The sequence below is a fragment of the Salmo salar genome, chromosome ssa08, assembly GCF_905237065.1.
Source record: "Salmo salar chromosome ssa08, Ssal_v3.1, whole genome shotgun sequence".
NCBI lineage: Eukaryota > Metazoa > Chordata > Actinopteri > Salmoniformes > Salmonidae > Salmo > Salmo salar.
The window spans coordinates 1,250,180-1,273,851 of record NC_059449.1 but is presented as its reverse complement, the minus strand read 5'-3'; the positions used below and the strand labels follow the sequence as shown (position 1 = coordinate 1,273,851).

General features: G+C 42.9%; 1 protein-coding gene across 1 annotated transcript; it reads right to left on the bottom strand.

The window, feature by feature from the left end:
- Positions 1-3,593: 3,593 nt before the first annotated feature.
- Positions 3,594-13,480, bottom strand: tnip2 (TNFAIP3 interacting protein 2). Its single transcript, XM_014209115.2, has 6 exons — positions 11,970-13,480; positions 11,002-11,307; positions 8,735-8,824; positions 7,740-8,072; positions 7,287-7,409; positions 3,594-5,393 (listed from the first exon to the last, which is right to left on the bottom strand). Exons 1-6 carry the CDS (start codon positions 12,309-12,311, stop codon positions 5,100-5,102), a joined length of 1,488 nt encoding a protein of 495 aa, XP_014064590.1. The 5' UTR covers positions 12,312-13,480; the 3' UTR covers positions 3,594-5,099.
- Between the last annotated feature and the right edge of the window lie 10,192 nt (positions 13,481-23,672).

Here is a 23,672-nt window from a genome sequence, read left to right as displayed (position 1 = left end):
TATGTACTTCCTGTGAGGCAGACTTCCTGTGAGGCAGACTAACACCTACTTAAAACTGACAGGTATATGGCTTTATAACTTGTTATAAGCGTGTATGAGCCTTTTTGTCAAACTTTGTAGCAAATTTTCAACTGCCTCAAATGACTAATGGACCATACATGTTTATGACAGGTCTTACAGTGCATTATAACTGCATTATAATGCATTGTAAGTAAAGTGTTTTCATAACATTACATAATCAAAAATTGTTTTTTTCCCCATGAACTTAACTCTTAAAACTACCTACCTCTTTAAAGAGTATCTTAAATAAATCCCACAGCACTTGTCTTTTCCTACTTTGATGATAACTACTTTGTTGAGGGTAAATGTACTTGCTAAGATTGTCATATGTTGTCTCACCTAGATTAAGATTAATGCGCTAATGTAAATCACTCTGGATAAAAGCGTCTGCCAAGTGACTAAAATATAAATGTAAAACAAGTTGGAGTGACTTAATCAAACATTTCAAGAGAGGAAGAGGAATTGAGTAACAATGACCTTAACTGTAGGACATTCTCCCTTATTGCTTGCTTCCTCATATTTTTCGAGGATCAACTGTTTTTATCACAGATGGGTTTCACAATGAATAGTCACTATTCATACACATTTGTCGGATGAAAGAAATGCGGGAAATTTTCATCAGAGAGAAGTAAAAACATTATGGATTGAAGAGACAGCACAGCTGAAATTAGTCATTGTTTATTTCTGTAATGAATAGCTGACCAACTGACTGCCTGCCTGTACAGTGTGTTTGCTATCAGTCACCAACGATGTAAGAACGGACATCTGCTTTTGAATAAGCGAGGGCATACAAGAAAGACTACCTGAACTAGACAAGGACATTAACATTTGCTCTGGTATTTGTGAAACATAATTAAACATTTTGTAAATTATACATGAATACATTGATGAAAGTATTATTTATTTCCTTTTACAGGAATCCCTCGGTGTCCAAAGTTAATGAAAATGAACATGTATGATACATAATATATGCCATTTAGCAGACCCTTTTATCCAAAGCAACTTACAGTCATGGGGCGGCAGGTAGCCGCCCCAAGAGGGGATCAGACCTGAAGGTTGCCTGTAGCTTGTAATCAGTAGGGAGGGGATTCATTTTTATACTCCACAATGGCGTTTTGTACCAGCAAGTGGCAAACCACTCTAAGCCAATGAACTGGCCTTTCTTATAAAATAAACGAACAAAGGAAAGTGGCAATAATACAAACCACCTCCACCCCCCTATAACTAATAATGATCTACAGCTCCCAAGTATAGAGCTGCCACGCTCCACTTTCAAGTGAACCAGAGAGCATCGCATACAGTGCGTGTTGGGAATTCCCTTTATGGGAATTTCCCATTCTTTTTGGATACACATGAGATTAAAGGCCACTTTTATCCATTCTGTAGTCTGTCTAGATAAGTGTCAGGCTAAGTTTTCCCATTGCTGAAAAAATGCATGACTTGGACAGATCTCGTAGACACCCGGTTAACGGAAACATAGTGGCGCCAGGAACTATTTTACCACGTCATCTGACTTGAAATTCATGGATTTGTAAATGTAGGTAGTCAGCCATTGTTTCTATTAAAAGGTCGCTGAGTATAGCAAAAGGGATTTGTGACACCACATTTTTCCACTCCATACAGGTGGTGTGTGTGTGTGTGTGTGTGTGTGTGTGTGTGTGTGTGTGTGTGTGTGTGTGTGTGTGTGTGTGTGTGTGTGTGTGTGTGTGTGTGTGTGTGTGTGTGTGTGTGTGTGTGTGTGTGTGTGTGTGTGTGTGTGTGTGTGTGTGTGTGTGTGTGTGTGTGTGTGTTCACATATAGACCAACCGTACAGTTGTGTAGGTGTTTGGGGGGGGAATTCCTGTCAACCCCAACCATAGCTTATTTGGGGGCCGTGTGTGTGACACTATGTGTGTGTGGGTCTTATGCAACAGTCAAATAAGGATTGCTGTACAAAGCTACAATCTGAAACACAACCAATTGAATTCTTGAACTAAATTTGTCATAGAATCACCCTCTTTTTTACTGAACAGATGTAAATGTGTGAGAATGATAGGAACTGGTCCAACCGCAAACATCTTCCCCAGACTGCATATGAGTATGTGAGCATGCGGCATGCTATGTCATCTCAAGACTGTGGCTGAGTCTCACATGACACTCTATTACCTATTTAGTGCATTAATTTTGAGGGAATAGTGCACTATATAGGGAATAGAGTGCCATTTGGAACATAGTCTGTGACTTAGCTCTTCGGAGGACTTTGAAACTTCTGATGGAGTTTCTATCTCTTTCAGCTGCTATAGTCCCTTGACACAATTAGAGAGGCCTTTCTTGTAGGAAGTCACAGTTCCTATAAGTGAGGCCCCATCTGCATCTGTACAGCAAGAGTGACCTCGTGTCTGTACTCTACTTCTATATAGGATATAGTTATTAAAGGCTGTTAAAAGGACACTTTTTAGAGTTTAGAAGTTTAGAATTTAAAATCCTATTGAAGTGTCATTGTACAATGTTACAACAGTAATACCTATTACAGACTTAAAAAACATATTGTATATACTGTATGTGACACTATAATCCTCCGTAGGCAGTCATAATACACTATATCAATATCATCCATAATACACTAGCCTAATCGTCAATACAAATATAGAAAGGTACAAAAAAAACAAAGTAACACCTATACCTCTTTGAACTGCAAAATAATTGAGTAGGTTTTTAAATTGTGTTCTAATCATACCAGAACACAGAACAGTGTGACATGGAACTCTCTCTCTTTCAAGATAAACTGGGACTCCAATAACAATGGAGCTCTGCAATATTAAAGCTGATCTACCCACTAAATAAAAAAACAAGCAATGGAGCTTAATGATCCAGGGATCTGCTACTTTAGTGTCTCTAACACGGAAATACATGGACAATACACACACACACAAAGACCTTGTTTGGTTCTTCATCTGCCACCCCTTTAAATAACGACTTTCTAACTGGGAATGTCCAGTTCCCTGCGACCATATTGTACCTGTAACAACTGGTCCTGTACTTGTGTTGTTTAGCGCAAAATGATTTAATTGAGAACTAGTCAAGACAACTGATCCCAAATCAGTAGTTAGGAGCAGGATGTAACCAGAGCCCCTGTCTCACTGGTCTCTAGTCCCCTTGCTGTGTTCACTTCAGCCACACAGGACAGCTGGGAATGTGGCACTGACACACAGGACAGCATGCCCATTCAGGCTACTCTGGGAAGGGGTTTTCCAAAGTGTGTACAAACATACACACAGTCAGACAAGGAACGTACACAGTCACACAAATGCACACATATGAGCGTGCACATGCGCACACACACACACACACACTTGGGTCCTGTGGGACCTGAGTTTCAATGGTTAATCTATGGTCAGAGCCTCTCACTGTCTCACACTCTCACTCCTCCTGACTCTGCACCCCATACTATAATTTGACAAGCAGTTATCCACCAAGCAAACAAAAATCCAACAAAAGTTCCTCAAGCTGAGATGTCTGGTTTGTATCACAAACACTCCACATGATTGGTCAACCAATTTTTAATTTTTTATTACAAAAATATCCTTTCCATTAAACAGGTTAAAACAGATAATCACATGTTGATGTTTATAAATCAATGGCTTCTAGAAAAATAAAACTTGTGTCAGTTCGGAGGTAATTTATACTAATGTAGTTTCAAATGTCAGATCTGAAATGGCACTTTTTTTAAGGTGCCATGTTATGGAGAATTTGTCTCCCACACTGTCTTATCTTACCAGGATGTGAGAAACATACTGCTTTTGTGTACCAGGATTCAGACGACACCTCAAAACGTGATGGCGATGTTCATTTTGACCCAGCACTGTAAAGATTTGCCCATTTGAAAAAGCCCCACTAATAGCAAATAAATATTCAATCGTATATAATACTGTGAATACATATTTCCAGGCACAAAGATCATAGGTGAATATATATAGGTTCAATTGAAAATAGATTACTTACACAAAACATGTCAACAACATCAAAATATACAGTACAACAAATAGCACCATAGTAACGAAAGGCAACGTTCATACATTATCTTCAACCAGAAAGAAGCTTATGTATTTCAAATCCAATAAATGCATCTGTGCATTAACGATTACTTTGGTAAACAGGTTAGGAAAGTGCAACAGATTAACAATTTGATGCCGGAATATTGAATTGAGGTTTGTGACATTCAAATATTGCAATTAACATCCAATTTCCCATCTAGATTTTCTACAGACCACGCAATCAACCATCTCCACACAGAAACACACCCATGCAGTATCATGTGATAATTGATATGGATCATGTAGTCAAACATGAGTGGCTTTGCACTGGGAATCGCTTCGGCTTGCCAAACCAGAGCTATTTCACAAAAACGTTATTTTACACACTTACTTTTTCCACTGGTATTTATCAGGTATTTACTAGGAACTCAACCCATTCAAATGGTGGCCAGTGGTGTTTGTTGTTACAAATCCGAAAGAAACAAACAGGTAATTCAAAGTCATTACTGTGTTATCATTTTACCATGTAGTTTCCTGGTAAATACCTGGTCTTTTATGTACTGTAAAATAAAGTGCTACTGCTATTTCTCCCACTACGACCACCAAGCTAGTACTGACACTCCAACTCTGCATCGATAATCTATTCGATTCTGTCCTTTAACAACCAAAAAACATGGTAGCGTCTGAAGTCCAGGTAGTACCTCCCTGTTTCAGACTTTTTTCTTCCATTTAGTGCCTAATGAACACAACCCAGTTGAACTCAGTTTTCTAAGCTCCCCGGTCCCAACCCTTCTTAGGGTGCATGTAGTGCTTTTTTTCAGTGCTCAATTATCATCAGTTAGCGATATTTGTCTTAACACCCCCGTGGGGTGGGCGGGATAGTAACTCTCATTGCTTGGGAGTAGGGCAAAGTTGCCCCTAGACACTGATCTTGGGTCAGTTTTGCATTTTCCCCACTTTATGGTTTTGTTTCGGGAACGGAAGCTGATCCTATATCTGTACCTAGAGGAAACTTCACGCCGGAGCTCATAGTCTGGCACACTCCTCGCAGTGATTGAGGTACTCCACCGTATGTGCGTCATCATACGTGGTGAAGCATCTTGGGCATTGGAGTTCCGACGAACCCTGGCACTTTGTCCAGGTGGGACTGGGTGCTAATACCGCCGTCGCCACCCCAGGCGATGTCCCGCTTTGAAGTTTTGCCGCAGGTGGATCAACGCTGTTCCTCAACAGTGGTTCGGCTGTGTCCGTGCTCATACGTGGGGAGATCCGGTGTCCCATATGAACTCGGAACGTGGAGTCGACATCTCTAGTAGGGCTCTGGAAGAGAAATGAATGATGATCATGAGTAAAAGTGTTCCTTCCCATAGCCAAACTGGGCATAGTAGCACTTTGAGGATAATGTATGAAACACTCCATACAAATAAATGATCACTATATCATTATTATTATTTTAGGAAAGTGCCGTTTGTTGTTCCCTAATGTGATGGATGACCAATCAACCTGTTACCAACCCTTAGTAAACTTTTTGAAAAAAATGGTGTTTGACCTGATACAATGCTATTTTACAGTAAACAAATTGACAACAGACTTCCAGCACGCTTATAAGAAAGGACATTCAAAAAGCACAGCAAAAAGCACACAAATGACTGATGATTGGCTGAGAGAAATTGATGATACAAATATTGTGAGGGCTGTTTTGTTAGAATTCAGTGCTGCTTTTGACATTATCGATCATAGTCTGCTATTGGAAAAACGTGTGTGTTATGGCTTTACAACCCCCTGCTATATTGTGGATAAAGAGTTACCTGTCTAACAGAACAGAGGTTGTTCTTTAATGGAAAGCTCTCCAACATAATCCAGGTAGTCAGGAATTCCCCAGGGCAGCTGTCTAGGCCCCTTATTTTTTTTCAATCTTTACTAATGACATGTAAAGCCAGTGTGTCTATGTATGCGGATGACTCAACACTATACACGTCAGCTACTACAGCGACTGAAATGACTGCAACACTTAACAAAGAGCTGCAGTGAGTTTCAGAATGGGTGGCAAGGAATAAGTTAGTCCTAAATATTTCTAAAACTAAAAGCACTGTATTTGGGACAAATCATTCACTAAACCTCTACTAAATCTTGTAATGAATAATGTGGAAATTGAGCAAGTTGAGGTGACTAAACTGCTTGGAGTAACACTGGACTGTAAACTGTCATGGTCAAAACATATTGATACAACAGTAGCTAAGATGGGGAGAAGGCTAAAGTGCTGCTCTGCCTTAACAATACTATCAACAAGACAGGTCCTGCAGGCCTTAGTTTTGTCGCACCTAGACTACTGTTCAGTTGTGTTGTCAGGTGCCATAAAGAGGGACTTAGGAAAATTACAATTGGCTCAGAACAGGGCAGCATGGTTGGCCTTTAAAATCACACTGGGAGCTAACATTAATGATATGCATGTCAATCTCTCATGGCTCAAAGTGGAAGAGAGCTTGACTTCATCACTACTTGTTTTTATAAGAAGTGTTGACAACATCAATGTACCGAGCTGTCTGCTTAAACTACTAGCACACATCTCGGACACCCATGCATACCCCACAAGACATGCCACCAGAGGTCTCTTCGCAATCCTCAAGTCAAGAACAGACTATGGGAGGCGCACAGTACTACATAAAGCCATGACTACATGGAACTCTATTCCACATCAGGTAACTAATGCAAGCAGTAGAACCAGATTTTAAAAAACAGGTACAAATACACCTTATGGAACAGCATGGACTGTGAAGAGACACACACAAAGGTACAGACACACGCATACGCACACACAAGCGCTAGCACACGTATATTGTAATATTGTTGTATGGTGGTATTATACATTTTGTATTGTAGATATGTAGTGGTGTAGTAATGTTATATGATGTAATGTTTTATCTTTGTTTTATATGTAATGTAAGTGCCTTAATGTGTTTGGACCCCAGGAAGAGTAGCTGCTGCCTTCGCAACAGCTAATGGGGATCCCTAATAAATACAAATACTATATCTTACTAGCCGTTAGCGAACTGTATGAAGAACATGTCTGTCAAAACATCATTGTATCATCAATCCTCAATAAATGGCAAATAGGGGACGGACATAAAAGCTTCCTTTTCATGGCTATTTTTTGTCTCCTGTAACACATTTGTATGTGATGTATTATAGTAGTGACTGTGTGTGTGGCCTTACTTGTGCCTGTCTGTGTAGCTGCTCTTGTAGTTGAGATACTTCCTCTTGCAGGTCCTGGATCCTGCCCTGCGCTCTCTCCCTGTCTGCCCGCTCCGACTTAAAGTCATCTGTGTAGATGAGAACCTTTGAAGGAGAGAGGGAAAGGGTGAGGGTGTGTGTGAGAAAGAGAGGGATATGTTTCTGATTCAACTGAATAGGGTAGAACTGTATGTGAGAGAGAAGAGAGAGAGGTTTCTGGATTCAATGGGGTTTTCTTTAAAGACTGTGCTATGTGATGCATGGATTCATGTGTATGTGTCAGAGAGAAAGAGAAGGAAGAGAGTGGAGAGACAGGGGGAGAAACAGACAGAGAGATAGAAAGAGAAAAAGAGAGAAAGAGAATGTGAGAGAGACAAAGAGAAAGAAAGAGAAATTGAAAGAGAGAGGAGTCAGACGATCCTACACCACACTAACCTGTTGCTCTAGCGTCTGGATGCTCTCCTGGTATCGTCTCCTGTTCTCATCCAGCTCTCTCCCCAACCTCCCACAGTCCCTCATCTTTTCCTCCAGTAGGCTGTTGAGCCTGGCTATCTCCTGCTGGAGCAACCCAGCGTTGGCTGAGGCCAACTCAGGTAACAAGCCCAGGCCAGCCCCAGGCTCTTGTGTAGGCCTGGGCCCTAGCCTAGGCCCCACACCTGGAGCAGGGCTGAAGGCAGCACTAGACTCATTCAGCCTCTGACACAGGCTCCTCACAAACTCTTCCCTGCTCGAGTCATACTTTTGCCATTTGGAGTTCAGACCTTCCACCTGGGAAAATGAAGGGGGGAGGGGAAGAGGGAGACATTAGTCACAAACATGTACACACACTTGTGCACACACAGCTTCTCACACACACACACGGCTGTTGAACTTTGGTTCTTTCAAAAAAATATAAAATATTTAACCTTTATTTAACTAGGCAAGTCAGTTAAGAACAAATTCTTATTTTTACAATGACAGCCTACACCGGCCAAACCTGGACGACGCTGGGCCAATTGTGCGCCGCCCTATGGGACTCCCAATCATGGCCGGTTGTGATACAGCCTGGATTCGAACTAGGGTGTCTGTAGTGACACCTCTAGCACTGACATGCAGTGCCTTAGACCACTGCAGTGCCTTAGACCGCTGCGCCACTCGGGTTCTGATAGCCCAATTGCTATGACAATGTTGGATTACTACAGTCTGCAAAAACACTACAGTAATTACTATAGTATACAACAGTTTACTACTGTACATACTACAGTATACTACAGTCATGTATATTAAATACTACCGTATTCACTGTTGTGTTTTTGCAGACTTTAGTCCATAAAAACACTACAGTGAATACTCCAGTAAAGTCTGCAAAAACACTACAGTGAACACCATAGTATACTATAGTATTTTTTCATGTAGGTAGAAGGGAGTTTCTACAGTGTGTTCCTGCTTACATATGCCACTCTTTGTTTTAGCTGTTGGTTCTCTTCTTGGAGTTTGCTGACCAGAGTGTCACCACGACCCGCTTCCGTATTAGCCGACATCTGACCATGAAAAGGGGAAACAAGAGCTCAAAATGATACTATCTGTTTAGAAATACAACAGAAACAGAAACAAACACTAACAACTTGGCTGAAAAGCACATAATGGCAGAGAGACAGAGAGATTCCAAATGATTTAGTACACACACACACACCTCTTTTTCATTACTTAAATGTTTTGTTTTGAAAGACAGTTACAGTAAAAAAGCTTTTCCCAGTGAGCACATACGTATTTTCAATGTATTTTGCTGATGGGGATGTAGTTTGGATGTAGCCACTGCTGTTCCAATCTCTCAGTTGGAGTTCAGTGCCTGTAACCCCAGGATTGTGGGCTTTTGGGTTCGATTCCCGCATAGGCCACATATACTGAATATAACATTCAGTATATACAGTTTGTGGATATGAGTTAGCTCTTTACACTCGTACCCTTCTATGTGTTCAAAATAGTGGATTTGGGTGATGATAAACACATAAATTGGAATGCAGCGGCTGTACACTAACATGCTACATGTGACGTCAAAGCGCAAGGTCTCTGCTTCCCAACGCAGTATTGGTTTTGACTGACTGCGGTTCTGAACATGAACAAGAAGTTACCCCCATATCTCCCACAAATTGTGTTGTCTGAGTGAGGGAAATGCTGTCAATAATGTGGACTCTTATGTACTTTGAAAGATGAGACGCTGACGATTATAATACCACTTTGGTGTCACACAAGCAAGCCAAACACCCATTAGTTCAAATGTGCACTTCCCCATTTCATATCACAAAACTCATGTAATATACAGTGCCAACGTTTATGATCACTATGCTTGATGTACAGTTACAAGATGACATGGTGTATTGTGAAGACATTTGCTGGGAACTCGTGATTGTATTCTAGTCGCACCAAAATGACAATTTGCTTTTCTGAATTGCCTTGTGAAAGCCTAACACCGTAAGATCGTATTTCGTACCTTAGCTAGCCATGTTCGCAATAGAACACGCTTTCAAATGATGCCCACCTGACCAGATTGTGATTTTTAATGGACCATTTTTGGAATGCGTAAACAACAACAGTAATTGTGTGAAGGCGGAGATCCAGGGCTGTGTTCCAAAGAAAACAACTACTGTACAAGTCTGCTTGCTCTAGTTCCTCAACGGTACTCAACGGTACAGCTAGGAGCGCTCAAAATAGCACCTTATAGTTGAAGACTCTTCTTTGAGTCATAGAAGTGCACTGAAATTAAGTAGGAACTGTGCACATTTTGGAGAGGTGTGTTGCCACATGGAGACACCAGTTAGACCTCTCACTTGTAATTTCTTTGTCTTATGTTGCCCCTACCCCAAATGATCATGAATATTCTTATCATGCTACCAGAGTATTTTCAGAGTTCATTTTATTTAACCTTTATTTAACTAAGCAAGTCAGTTAAAAACAAATTCTTATTTTATTTGACAGCCTAGGAACAGTGGGTCAACTGCCTTGTTCAGGGGCTGAATGAAAGAAATCTACCTTGTCAGCTCAGAGATTTGATCTAGCAACCTTTCGGTTACTGGCCCAACGCTCTAACCACGAGGCTACCTGCCACCCCCAAATGTGGCAAACAGAACAGTAAATGTAAAATACACATAAAAATCAACACAATAATGTTTGGAGTCAGTCTTGTGTCAGATTAACTGTTTTGTCCTCACCTTTAGTCTAATAATTATTTTCCCATAATCTCCAAACTGTTCCCTTTTGATTGCTACCATGGTTATGCATATGCTTTCCATATTTCTTCTGTAAGAAACATTTCAATTTAGCCCTATCTATATAGGCCAATTCCTATGAGTGTAAGGGGTAAATTGTAATTTGCATTGGATAAAAGCGCTTGATAACCATGCTACTACACACTTATTATAAACTGGGTGGGTCGAGCCCTGAATGCTGATTGGCTGACAGTCGCGGTATATCAGACCGTATTCCACAGGTATGACAAAACATGTATTTTTACTGCTCTAATTATGTTGGTAACCAGTTTATAATAGCAATAAGGCACCTCGGGGGTTTGTGGTATATGGCCAATATACCACGGCGAAGGGCTGTGTCCAGGCATTCCGCGTTGCGTCGTACATAAGAACAACACCTAAGCCGTGGTATATTGGCCATATACCACATCTCCTTGGGCCTTATTTCTTAATTATACAACCTTCATACACACCTCTTTTGCCTTCTGCTGCATTTTTACCTCCTCCGTCACTCTCTCTCCTCCCTTCTTCTCTCCCTCTAGTCGGCCCAGTAACTCTTGACACACCCTGACTGTGGCTCCCAGTTGGCCCCGGAGCTGGTCGGCCTCTTCAGCCAGTGAGGTGCACAGGACTGCACGGGTGGCCTGTGCTCGGTCCCTCTCGGCCAGGGCAGAGCGAAGCCTCTGGATAACCTGGTCCTTCTCGTGGTCCGGTTGATGGGTCACACTCTCCAGCTCTCGTTCCTTCTCCCTCAGCTGCTGTCGCAACCTCTTTATCTCCTTCAGGGGTGAGAGAATAGAATAGAATAGGCTTGAGTGTCAAATGCCGAAGATACTTTTTCAAATTATTATTATTATTGATGGACAATATAGCTTTTTGTAATGTTTAATTGTATTGAATTATGACTTTTATGTGATACAGATGTGTTTGTTTCGTGAAGTTAAGGCGAAACAACACTGACACCTGCACCCCACCACACATTGAAATGGAAAAGATAGGTTATTGCTATAGCAACATCCTCTATGCACTGCAAGGTGGTTTTAAAGCAGGGACATTTCATCAAGCCTGGTTGGCAAGCTTGGTGGTTGGTTAGGCCTACACTAGTAGTATTTCCAATAGACCTCAGTTGTGAACTAGTGTATGGTTAGGGTTATCTCAAACCAAGTGCATATAGGCATGGTGTAGGCTAGTGGCTATTTTCAGAGAAGACCATTTACATACAGTAGGCCTAAAATACCCTTCTTTCATAATGTGCAAATTGAAAATGAAAGAAAGAACATATCTGTCACAAAGGATCGTTTTTAATAATTGACGTTGAAATTTCAAGTAGGGCTATAACCTAATGTTAAAAGGCACAACTATGTTTCACTGGGTTAGTGTAAATATTAAATTCCACATGATACACATTTAGAACACATTAAATTCAGTAAATTCTACTCACTTCTTTGCTCAACTCTGCTTGCTGAGCCGTATTCATTTCTGTGTCTTTCCATTTTTGCTTCAGTTTGCAGATTTCTTTGCATAAACTTTCCAGCAAAGATTTGGACGGTGCTATGACAACATGGTCATACCCTTCCACATTGATCCAGGTATTCTCGTATTTGCCCAACCTAGCCTTTAAATCTGCGATTAAATTGTCCCTTTTATAGATTTTCTTACTTAATGTGTCAATCTCCAGCAGAGTTTCGTGGTAGAAAGTATTCAATGTATTGCAGCTCCGTATCTTTGCTTTCAGTGTATCATTATCCAACTTGACATCCATCGTGTTCCTTATTCCAGTCATGTTCTTTATTCCAGAGGTAACACTTTTGCTTCTGATAGATGGGGATTGGGAAAAATCTTCAATATTCCATCAGCTTCTTAAATTATTATGCTTATTGGTTCGATAGAGTTTGTGTTCGTAGGTTATGCAACATGTCTTCAAAATTTGACTGAGGAGGATGTCAACTATGTAGCCTAAAGGATGTGTCTCATCTGAATTTGGAAAGAAATAATTCCGACAACTACAGGGGATTTCCTAGAGGGACTTCCCCTAAACAATAGGCGGACTTTTCTTGTACTTTACTTTTTAACAACGTCGGGTAAATTGACAACTCCTTTCCGAGTTGTTCAATCATCCATTCCAGTAACGATCTAAATAATATGATTTCGTTAATTTTCTAACAATAAAGTAAACTGGACTAAATTGACACAGGAGTAAAATAAATAAAAAAACGCAGCTGCTAGAACTATTTGCACATGCGTACAACATTTCCGGTAACATACCAGGCTACCTCCCTCTTGTGACTTGCGTAAATTCACAGATCATGCAATTCTGGGTTGACGGTTTCTAAACGTATGGCCTTTGCTTGAGTAATCCGCCTTGGTAAAAATCCGTGAAGCAACTCTGTTTTATCGGATGCAATGTAAAATGAGTTACCGGTAGCTCTATTTTCCTGAATGAATGACAATTCCGAATACTTTCATGAAAGGTTGTCTGCTATTATGTAGCCAGCAATGGAATATTGTAGTATTTAAAGCAAACATGTATGTATCCATTCTGCAAGCCCAGTTCGTAATGATACGTTGCAACAACGGCCAGGTCGCACCAGACGCGAAACAAATCATGATACAAAAACAAATCGGTCGCCAATGTCACATTTATTTTCCTTGTCGATGTAGGCCACTGCCCTAAAGAAAGTAAGATCTGAGTGGGTAACAGTTCATCACAATTTTCTAGCCACTGCGGGCCTTAAGTACTTTTAAGTAAAACTACTTTGAAGTACTACTGAAGTAGTTTTTGGGCGTATCTGTACTTTACTTCACTGTTTGTATTTTTGCCTACTTTTACTTCACTACATTCCTAAAGAAAATAATGTACTTTTTACTTCATACATTTTCCCTGACACCCCAAAAAAAGTACTCGTTACATTTTGACAGGAAAATGGTTCAACTCACACACTTGTCAAGAGAACGTCCCTGGTCATCCCTACTGCCTCCGATCTGGCAAACTCATTAAACACAAATGCTTCGTTTGTAAATGACGTCTGAATGTTGGAGTGCGCCCCTGGCTATCCGTCAATAAACATGAAAACAAATTGTACCATCTGGTTTGTTTAATATAAGGAATTTTAAATGATTTATACTTTTATATTTACTTTTGATACTTAAGTACATTTTATCAATTCCATTTACTTTTGATACTTAAGTATATTTAAAACCAAATACTTTTAGACAAGTAGTATTTTACTGGGTGACTTTTACTTGAGTCATTTTCTATTAAGGTGTCTTTACTTTCACTCAAGTATGACAATTGAGTACTTTTTCCACCACTGCCCAAGGCCATGAACTGAAATAAACACAAAAATGAGTCAAGCATCTACAATTGGTTCAGACAACAGACAGATTTATTTAATTACCCTTATTATCAGGTAAGATGACTGAGAATTTACTATCTTTTACAGCAACAACCTGGGGAAGAGTTTCCACTGGAAGGAGAGGGGATGAATGAGACAATTGGAAGCTCAGGATGATTAGGAGGCCATGAGTGCCACATTGGGAATTTAGCCAGGACACCAGGGTTAATACCCCTACTCTTAGTGTAAGTGCCAAGGGATCATTAGTGACCACAAAGAGTCAGGACACCCGCTTTAAAGCCCCATCCGAAAGACTGCACCCTATGCATGTCATGCAACTATAACATGCAGGAGGGGTGAAGTCAGGCGCAGGAGACTAAGGTACGTGGGAAAAAAATACATGTTTAATAAACACCAGTCCAAAAGTGCCGTAAATACAAGGCAGGGTACAAAAATCCAGCAACAGGCAAGAACCCTCAAACTGAGTCGGGACGCAGCCCAGCAAACCCGTATGCCTAAACAACCGAACGGCAGAGGAAAACACAAATCCCCAACCTACAATAAAATGACACAAATAATCCTGCACAATCCCAAACCAAAACAGACAGTTCATTAGTGGGGGTATTTAGTCTAACTCAAAACAGGTGCTAACATAAAACAAACATCACCAAATGAAAGTGAAAAGGAGATCGGTGGCAGCTAGTAGGCCGGCGACAACGCCCGCCGAGCGCCACCCGAACGGGTAGAGGCACCACCCTCTGTAGACGTTGTGACAGTACCCCCCCCCCCCCCCCTGATGCGCTGCACCCACAGCGCGCCGACGCCGGCCTCCAGGACGACCCGGAGGGCGAGGCGCAGGCGATCCGGTTGGAGGCTGTGGAATTCCCGCAACAGTGATGGATCCAAGATGTCCTCCACCGGTACCCAGCACCTCTCCTCCGGACCGTACCCCTCCCAGTCCACGAGGTACTGCAGGCCCCCTACCCGACGCCTGGAGTCCAAGATGGACTGGACTTTGTACGCCGGGGCCCCCCCGATGTCCAGGGGTGATGGACCGCTCCTCGGAGTCGTGGAGACAAGACAGTGCGTAGGCCTTGGTGTTCCGGGAACCTGGTATGTACGAGATAGTGAACTGGAATCTCGTGAAAAACATAGCCCACCTGGCTTGGCGAGGGTTCAGTCTCCTCGCCGCCTGGATGTACTCCAGATTACGGTGATCAGTCCAGATGAGAAAAGGGTGTTGCGCCCCCCTCAAGCCAATGTCTCCACACCTTCAGGGCCCTGACCACGGTATTTAGTCTAACTCAAAACAGGTGCTAACATAAAACAGACATCACCAAATTAAAATGAAAGGGTTATCGGTGGCAGCTAGTAGGCCGGCGACGACGACCGCCGAGTGCCGCCCGAACGGGGAGAGGCGCCACCTTCTATAGACGTTGTGACAATGCAAGGCAACGTCAACTTCACTACCCTGAGGCATTGGGTTGTCCTGAGACCAGAGGGAAGAGCGCCCCATACTGAACCTCCAACACCACATCCAGCAGCATCTGGTCTTCCATCCAGGCACTGACCAGGACCGACACTGCTCAGGTTCAGAGGCAAGCCTGCAGTGGGATGCAGGGTGGTATACTGGTGGTTAACGCCAAATCCCACAAGTTGTTTATCACAGGTTATAGGCCTACCCTACTGGTCTAGGCTTATATTCTTTGGAAGTGGAGAGAATCATGGCATCCCAATGCTCTTTAATGCAGTTAAGTTTATGCAAGAACACTGATGGATTGGTAATTAATTGTATTTTAAATCAGTGATTATTAGATAAATTACACAATAATATCAACACCATTCTGATTACAGTCCAATACAATTCGAAAATTGCATTTAAAATACAGAAAATATAACAAAATACAACTATACAGTACCAGTCAAAAGTTTGGAGACACCTACTCATTCAATGGTTTCTTTATTTTTAAATAGTAATAATAGTGAAGACATCAAAACTATGAAATAACACATATGGAATCATGTGGGAAACAAAAAAGTGTTAAACAAATCAAAATATATTTTATATTTGAGATTCTTCAAAGTATCCACTCTTTGCCTTGATGACAGCTTTGTACACTCTTGGTATTCTCTCAATCAGCTTCATGAGGTAGTCACCTGGAATGCATTTCAATTAACAGGTGTGCCTTGTTAAAAGATAATTTGTGGAATTTCTTTCCTTCTTAATGCGTTTGAGCCAATCAGTTGTGTTGTGAGGGGTGGTACACAGAAGATGGTATTTTACCAATTAGGACTAAGTTCATATTATGGCAAGAACAGCTCAAATAAGCAAAGAGAAATTACAGTCCATCATTACATTAAGACAAGAACTTCTAAAGTTTCTTCAAGTGCAGTCGCAAAAACCATCAAGCGCTATGATGAAACTGGCTCTCATGAGGACCGCCAGAGGAAAGGAAGACCCAGAGTTACCTCTGCTGCAGAGGATAAGTTCATTAGAGTTACCAGCCTCAGAAATTTCAGCCCAAATAAATGCTTCACAGAGTTAAAGTAACAGACACATCTCAACATCAACTGTTCAGAGGAGACTGTGTGAATCAGGCCTTCATGGTCGAATTGATGCAAAGAAACCACTACTAAAGCACATCAATAAGGAGAAGAGACTTGTTTGGGCCAAGAAACACGAGCAATGGACATTAAACCTGTCGAAATCTGTCCTTTGGTCCGATGAGTCCAAATTGGAGATTTTTGGTTCCAACCGCTGTGTCTATGTGAGACTCAGAGTAGGTGAACAGATGATCTCCACATGTATGGTTCTCACCGTGAAGCATGGAGAAGGAGGTGTGATGGTGTGGGTGCTTTGCTGGTGACACTGTCTGATTTATTTAGAATTCAAGGCACACTTAACCAGCATGGCTATCACTGCATTCTGCAGCAATATGCCATTCGATTTATTTTGCGCTTAGTGGGACTATCATTTGTTTTTTAACAGGACAATGACCCAACACACCTCCAGGCTGTGTAAGGGCTATTTGACTAAGAAGGAGAGTGATGGAGCGCTGCATCAGATGACCTGGCCTCCACAATCACCCAACCTCAAACCAATCGAGATGGTTTTGGAGTACAGAGTGAAGGAAAAGCAGCCAACAAGTGCTCAGCATATGTGGGAACTCCTTCAAGACTGTTGGAAAAGCATTCCAGATGAAGCTGGTTGAGAGAATGCCAAGAGTGTGCAAAGCTGTCAAGGCAAAGGGTGGCTATTTGAAGAATCTAAAATCTAAAAGTTTCAAATTGTTTTGGTTACTACATGATTCCATATGTGTTATTTCATAGTTTTGATGTCTTCACTATTCCTCTACAATGTAGAAAATAGTAAAAATAAAGAAAAACCCTTGAATGAGTAGGTGTGTCCAAACTTTTGACTGGTACTGTATATACAGTTGAAGTCGGAAGTTTACATACATTTAAACTCACTTTCATAATTCCTGACATTTAATCCTAGTAAAAATTATCTGTCTTAGGTCAGTTAGGATCACCACTTTATTTGAAGAATGTGAAATGTCAGAATAATAGTTGAGAGAAGGACTTATTTCAGCTTTAATTTCTTTCATCACATTCCCAGTGGGTCAGAAGTTTACATACACTCAATTAGTATTTGGTAGCATTGCCTTTAAATTGTTTAACTTGGGTCAAACGTGTCAGGTAGCCTTCCACAAGCTTCCCACAATAAGTTGGGTGAATTTTGGCCCATTCCTCCTGACAGAGCTGGTGTAACTGAGTCAGGTTTGTAGGCCTCCTTGCTTGCAGAAGCTTTTTCAGTTCTACCCACAAATATTCTATAGGATTGAGGTCAGGGCTTTGTGATGGCCACTCCAATACCTTGACTTTGTTGTTCTTAAGCCATTTTCCCACAATTTTGGAAGTATGCTTGAGGTCATTGTCCATTTGGAAGACCCATTTGCGACCAAGCTTTTAACTTCCTGACTGATGTCTTGAGATGTTGCTTCAATATATCCACATAATTTCCCCTCCTCATGAAGCCATCTATTTTGTGAAATGCACCAGTCCCTCCTGCAGCAAAGCACCCCTACAACATTCACGGTTGGGATGGTGTTCTTCGGCTTGCAAGCCTCCCCCTTTTTCCTCCAAACATAATGATGGTCATTATGGCCACAAAGTTATATTTTTGTATCATCAGACCAGAGGACAAAAAGTACGATCTTCGTCCCCATGTGCAGTTGCAAACTGTAGTCTGGCTTTTTTATTGTGGATTTTGAGCAGTGGCTTCTTCCTTGCTGAGCGGCCTTTCAGGTTATGTCGATATAGGACTCGTTTTACTGTGGATATAGATACTTTTGTACCTGTTTCCTCCAGCATCTTCACAAAGTCCTTTGCTGTTGTTCTGGGATTGATTTGCACTTTTCACACCAAAGTACGTTCATCTCTAGGAGACAGAACACATCTCCTTCCTGAGTGGTATGATGGCTGCGTGGTCCCATGGTGTTTATACTTGCGTACTATTGTTTGTACAGATTAATGTGGTACCTTCATGCGTTTGGAAGGATGAACCAATTGTTTTGAGTGAAATTTTATTGGTCACATACACATGGTTAGCAGATCTTAATGCGAGTGTAGCAAAACGCTTGTGGTTGTAGTTCTGACACTGCAGTAATATCTAACAATTCCCCAACAACTACCTAATACACACACATCTAAAGGGGGGAATGAGAATATGTACAGATAAGTACATGGATGAGCGATGGCCAAGCGGCATAGACAAGTTGCAATAGATGGTATAAAATACAGTATATACATGTGATATAAGTAATGTAAGATATGTAAACATTATTAAAGTGGCATTATTTAAAGTGGCATTGTTTAAAGTGACTAGTGATCCATTTATTAAAGTGGCCAGTGATTGGGTCTCAATGTATGTGGCAGCCTCTGAGTTAGTGATTGCTGTTTAGCAGTCTGATGGCCTTGAGATAAAAGCTGTTTTTCAGTCTCTCGGTCCCAGCTTTGATTCAGCTGTACTGACCTTGCCTTCTGGATGGTAGCGGTGTGAACAGGCAGTGGTTCGGGTGGTTGTTGTCCTTAATGATCTTTTGGGCCTTCCTGTGACATCGGGTGCTGTAGGTGTGTCATGCAGGGCAGGTAGTTTGCTCCCGGTGATGTGTTGTGCAGACCACACCACCCTCTGGAGAGCCTTGCCGTACCAGGCTGTGATACAGCCCAACAGGATCCTCTCAAATGTGCATCTGTAAAAGTTTGTCAGGGTGTTGGGTGACAAGCCAAATGAACAGGGAGTACAGGAGGGGGTGTGAACAGGGAGTACAGGAGGGGGCTGAGCACGCATCCTTGTGGGGCACCAGTGTTGAGGGTCAGCAAAGTGGAGATGTTGTTTCTTACCTTCTCCACCTGGGGGCGGCCCGTCAGAAAGTCCAGGACCTAATTTCACAGGGCGGGGTTGAGACCCAGGGCCTTCAGCTTGATGACAAACTTGGCAGGGTACTATGGTGTTGAATGCTGAGCTGTAGTCAATGAACAGCATTCTTACAGTGCCTTGCAAAAGTATCCATCCACCTTGGCGTTTTTCCTATTTTGTTGCATTACAACCTGTAATATAAACTTATTTTTATTTGGATTTCATGTAACGAACATACACAAAATAGTCCAAATTGGTGAAGTGAAATGAAAAAAATAACTTGTTTCAAATTTGGAGAAAAAAATAAAAGTGGTGCGTGCATATGTATTCACCCCTTTGCTATGAAGCCCCTAAATAACATCTGGTGCAACCAATTACCTTCAGAAGTCACATAATTAAATAAATAAAGTGCACCTGTGTGCAATCTAAGTGTCACATGATCTGTCACATGATCTCATACACCTGTTCTGAAAGGCCCCAGGGTCGGCAACACCACTAAGCAAGCGGCACCATGAAGACCAAGGTGCTCTCCAAACAGGTCAGGGACAAAGTTGTGGAGAAGTACAGATTAGGGATGGGTTATAAAGAAATATCAGAAACTTTGAACATCTGTCACAGAGTTCGTTGGGTTGTACAGACCAAAATACAGCCGGGATGTGAATGCTCATCTTATTATTTAATAGAATAAAGAGAACACGGAGAAAAAACAAGAAAACAAATAAAGACTAGTGACAGTTTTACAGGCAGAATAAACGCAGTGCAAAATACAACTACCCACAACCTACCAAACAAACACACACCTACTTATAGGACTCCCAATCAGAGGCAACTAGAAACACCTGCCTCCAATTGAGAGTCCAGCACCCAAAACTACACATAGAAAAACAAACCTAGAACCTATACCAAAACTAACACACCCCACTACACCACACACAAAACCCCACAATACAAAACAAATATACCTCTGCCACGTCCTGACAAATAATAATACAAATAATAATACAAATAATACCTAAATATTGGTCAGGACGTGACATTAACCCCCTTAAAGGTGCATACACCGAATGCACCAACATAAAGAAAACCCAATACAAAAATAAACCCCCTAAACTAAAGGGAGGGAAGGGAGGGTGGCTGCCGTCAACGACGGCACTGTGCTACACCCCCCCTCCCCAACCCACCTATATTGGAGGTGGCTCCGGCCGACTCTTTCGGTTCCAGGTCGTAGGCCGACTCCTTCGGTCCCGGGCTGTAGGCAGACTCATTACATTCACAGTTAATTAATTATATTTTGGGATCGGAGCCAGACTCACCCGGTTCTGGGTCACAGCCAGATTCCCTCAGTCCCGGGTCGCAGGCCAACCCCCTTGGTTCCGGGCCGCAGGTAAACCCCTTCTGTTCCGGGTCGCAGGCAGACCCCTTCGGTTCTGGGTCACAAACAAACCCCTTCGGTTCTGGGTCACAAACAGACCCCTTCGGTTCCGGGTCACAGGCAGACTCCGGACATGCGGGCCACTCTGGCGGCTCCGGGCAGACGGGCCGCTCTGGCGGCTCCGGGCAGACGGGCCGCTCTGGCGGCTCCTGTCTGGCGGGCGGCTCTGGCGACTCCTGACTGGCGGGCAGCTCTGGCGACTCCTGACTGGCGGGCGGCTCTGGCGCCACCTGACTGGCGGGCGGCTCTGGCGACTCCTGACTGGCGGGCGGCTCTGGCGACTCCTGACTGGCGGGCGGCTCTGGCGACTGCTGACTGGCGGGCGGCTCTGGCGGCACCAGACTGGTGAGGCTGGGTTGACGCACTAGATGCCTGATGCGTGGGCTGGTACAGGATGTGCCAGCCTAGGCACACGCACCTTAGGGCTAGTGCGGGGAGCGGGAACAGGCTGAACAGGACTAGGCTGACTCTTGAGAAGCTTGGTCCGGTTTGCTGGTACTGGTCGTGCCAGACTGGGGGTACTCACTTCCGGGATACTACGAGAAGCAGGAACCGGAAAGACTGGGCCATGGAGGCGCACAGGTTGCCGTGATCGCACCGCCTGCACAACCCGTCCTGGCTGGATGGAACTAGTAGCCCTGCACAAGCGGGGTGCTGGTACAGGGCGGACTGGGCTGTGCGTGCGTATGGGCGAGATAGTGCACACCTCGGCGAAACACGGTGCTCTCCACCTTCTTCGCTCCTTCCTGCACTCACGGGTAGCTGGCTTATGGCTCTTCCGACGCCCAGCCAAACTACCCGTGTGCCCCCCCAAAACATTTCTTGGGGGTGCCTCTCCGGCTACCTCACCAGCGCGTTCATTGCTTCATAACGCCGCCTCTCAGCCTTCGCCTCCTCGATCTCCTCGCGTGGGCGACGGTATTCCCCAGCCTGATGCCAAGGTCCAGCCCCGTCCAGAATCTCCTCCCAAGTCCATTCGTCAGCATAGTCCATATACTCAACCTGCAGCTCCTTTCTCCGCTGCTTGGTCCTGTTGTGGTGGGTAGTTCTGTCACAGAGTTCGTTGGGTTGTACAGACCAAAACGCAGCCGGGATGTGAATGCTCATCTTATTATTTAATAGAATAAAGAGAACACAGAGAAAAAACAAGAAAACGAATAAAGACTAGTGACAGTTTTACAGGCAGAATAAACGCAGTGCAAAATACAACTACCCACAACCTACCAAACAAACACACACCTACTTATAGGACTCCCAATCAGAGGCAACTAGAAACACCTGCCTCCAATTGAGAGTCCAGCACCCAAAACTACACATAGAAAAACAAACCTAGAACCTATACCAAAACTAACACACTCCACTACACCACACACAAAACCCCACAATACAAAACAAATATACCTCTGCCACGTCCTGACAAAATATAATACAAATAATACCTAAATATTGGTCAGGACGTGACAACATCCCACGGAGCACCCTTAAATCCATTATTAAAAAATGGAAAGAATATGGCACCACAACAAACCTGCCAAGAGAGGGCCGCCCACCAAAACTCACGGACCAGGAAAGGAGGGCATTAATCAGAGAGGCAACAAAGAGACCAAAGATAACCCTGAAGGAGCTGCAAAGCTTCACAGCGGCGATTGGAGTATCTGTCCATAGGACCACTTTAAGCCATATACTCCACAGAGCTGGGCTTTACGGAAGAGTGGACAGAAAAAAGCCATTGCTTAATAAAGAAATAAATAAGCAATCACGTTTGGTGTTCACCAAAAGCCATGTGGGAGACTCCCCAAACATATGGAAGAAGGTACTCTGGTCAGATGAGACTAAAATGTAGCTTTTTGGCCATCAAGGAAAACGCTATGTCTGGCGCAAACCCAACACCTCTCATCACCCTGAGAACACCATCCCCACGGTGAAGCCGTTGGATTGAGGTCTGGGCTTTGACTAGACCATTCCAAGTCATTTAAATGTTTCCCCTTAAACCACTCGAGTGTTGCTTTAGCAGTATCCTTAGGGTCATTGTCCTGCTGGAAGGTGAACCTCCATCCCAGTCTCAAATCTCTGGAAGACTGAAACAGGTTTCCCTCAAGAATTTCCCTGTATTTAGCACCATCCATCATTCCTTCAATTCTGACCAGTTTCCCAGTCCCTGCCACTGAAAAACATCCCCACGGCATGATGCTGCCACACCATGCTTCATGGTGCCAGGTTTTCTCCAGACATGACGCTTGGCATTCAGGCCAAAGAGTTCAATCTTGGTTTCATCAGACCAGAGAATCTTATTTCTTATGGTCTGAGAGTCCTTTAGGTGCCTTTTGACAAACTCCAAGTGAGCTGTCATGTGCCTTTTACTGAGGAGTGGCTCAGTGGTCTAAGGTGCAGCGGTCTAAGGCACTACCTCTAAGTGCTAAAGGCGTCACTACAGACCCTGGTTCGATCCTGGGCTGTGTCACATCCGGCCGTGATTGGGTGTGCCATAGGACGGCGCGCAGTTGGCCCAGCCGGGTTTTGGTTTGGCCAGTGTAGGCCACCATTGTAAATAAGAATTTGTTCTTAACTGACTTGCCTAGTTAAATAAAGGTTAAATAAAACATTGTTAAAAAGAAGGAGTGACGTGATTAAAAATGGCGCCGGAGGGGATGGCTGCCGTTTTATCGGCTCTTAACCAACCATGCTATTTTATTTATTTTTTTGCGTTGTTTGTAACTTGTTTTGTACATAATGTTGCTGCTACCGTCTCTTATGACCGAAAAGAGCTTCTGGACATCAGAACTCCCTTTTCCTTCCGTCCTGCTAGCTAATGTTCAATCGCTGGAAAATAAATAGGAGGAACTGAAAGCATGTATATATTCTACCAACGGGACATTAAATACTGTAATATCTTATGTTATGCCTTATTATATCTTATGCGTTCTTATTATGTATGACATAACATGACACAGGATA

Excerpts from the sequence above, each read along its gene's own strand:
- tnip2 (XM_014209115.2), bottom strand. The coding sequence starts at position 12,311 with ATGACTGGAATAAGGAACACGATGGATGTCAAGTTGGATAATGATACA. Across the intron at positions 8,825-11,001 it reads TGCAGCAGAAGGCAAAAGAG|ATGTCGGCTAATACGGAAGC; the intron begins GTGTGTATGAAG and ends TTTCATGGTCAG. Across the intron at positions 5,394-7,286 it reads AGCTACACAGACAGGCACAA|AGCCCTACTAGAGATGTCGA; the intron begins GTAAGGCCACAC and ends TTTCTCTTCCAG.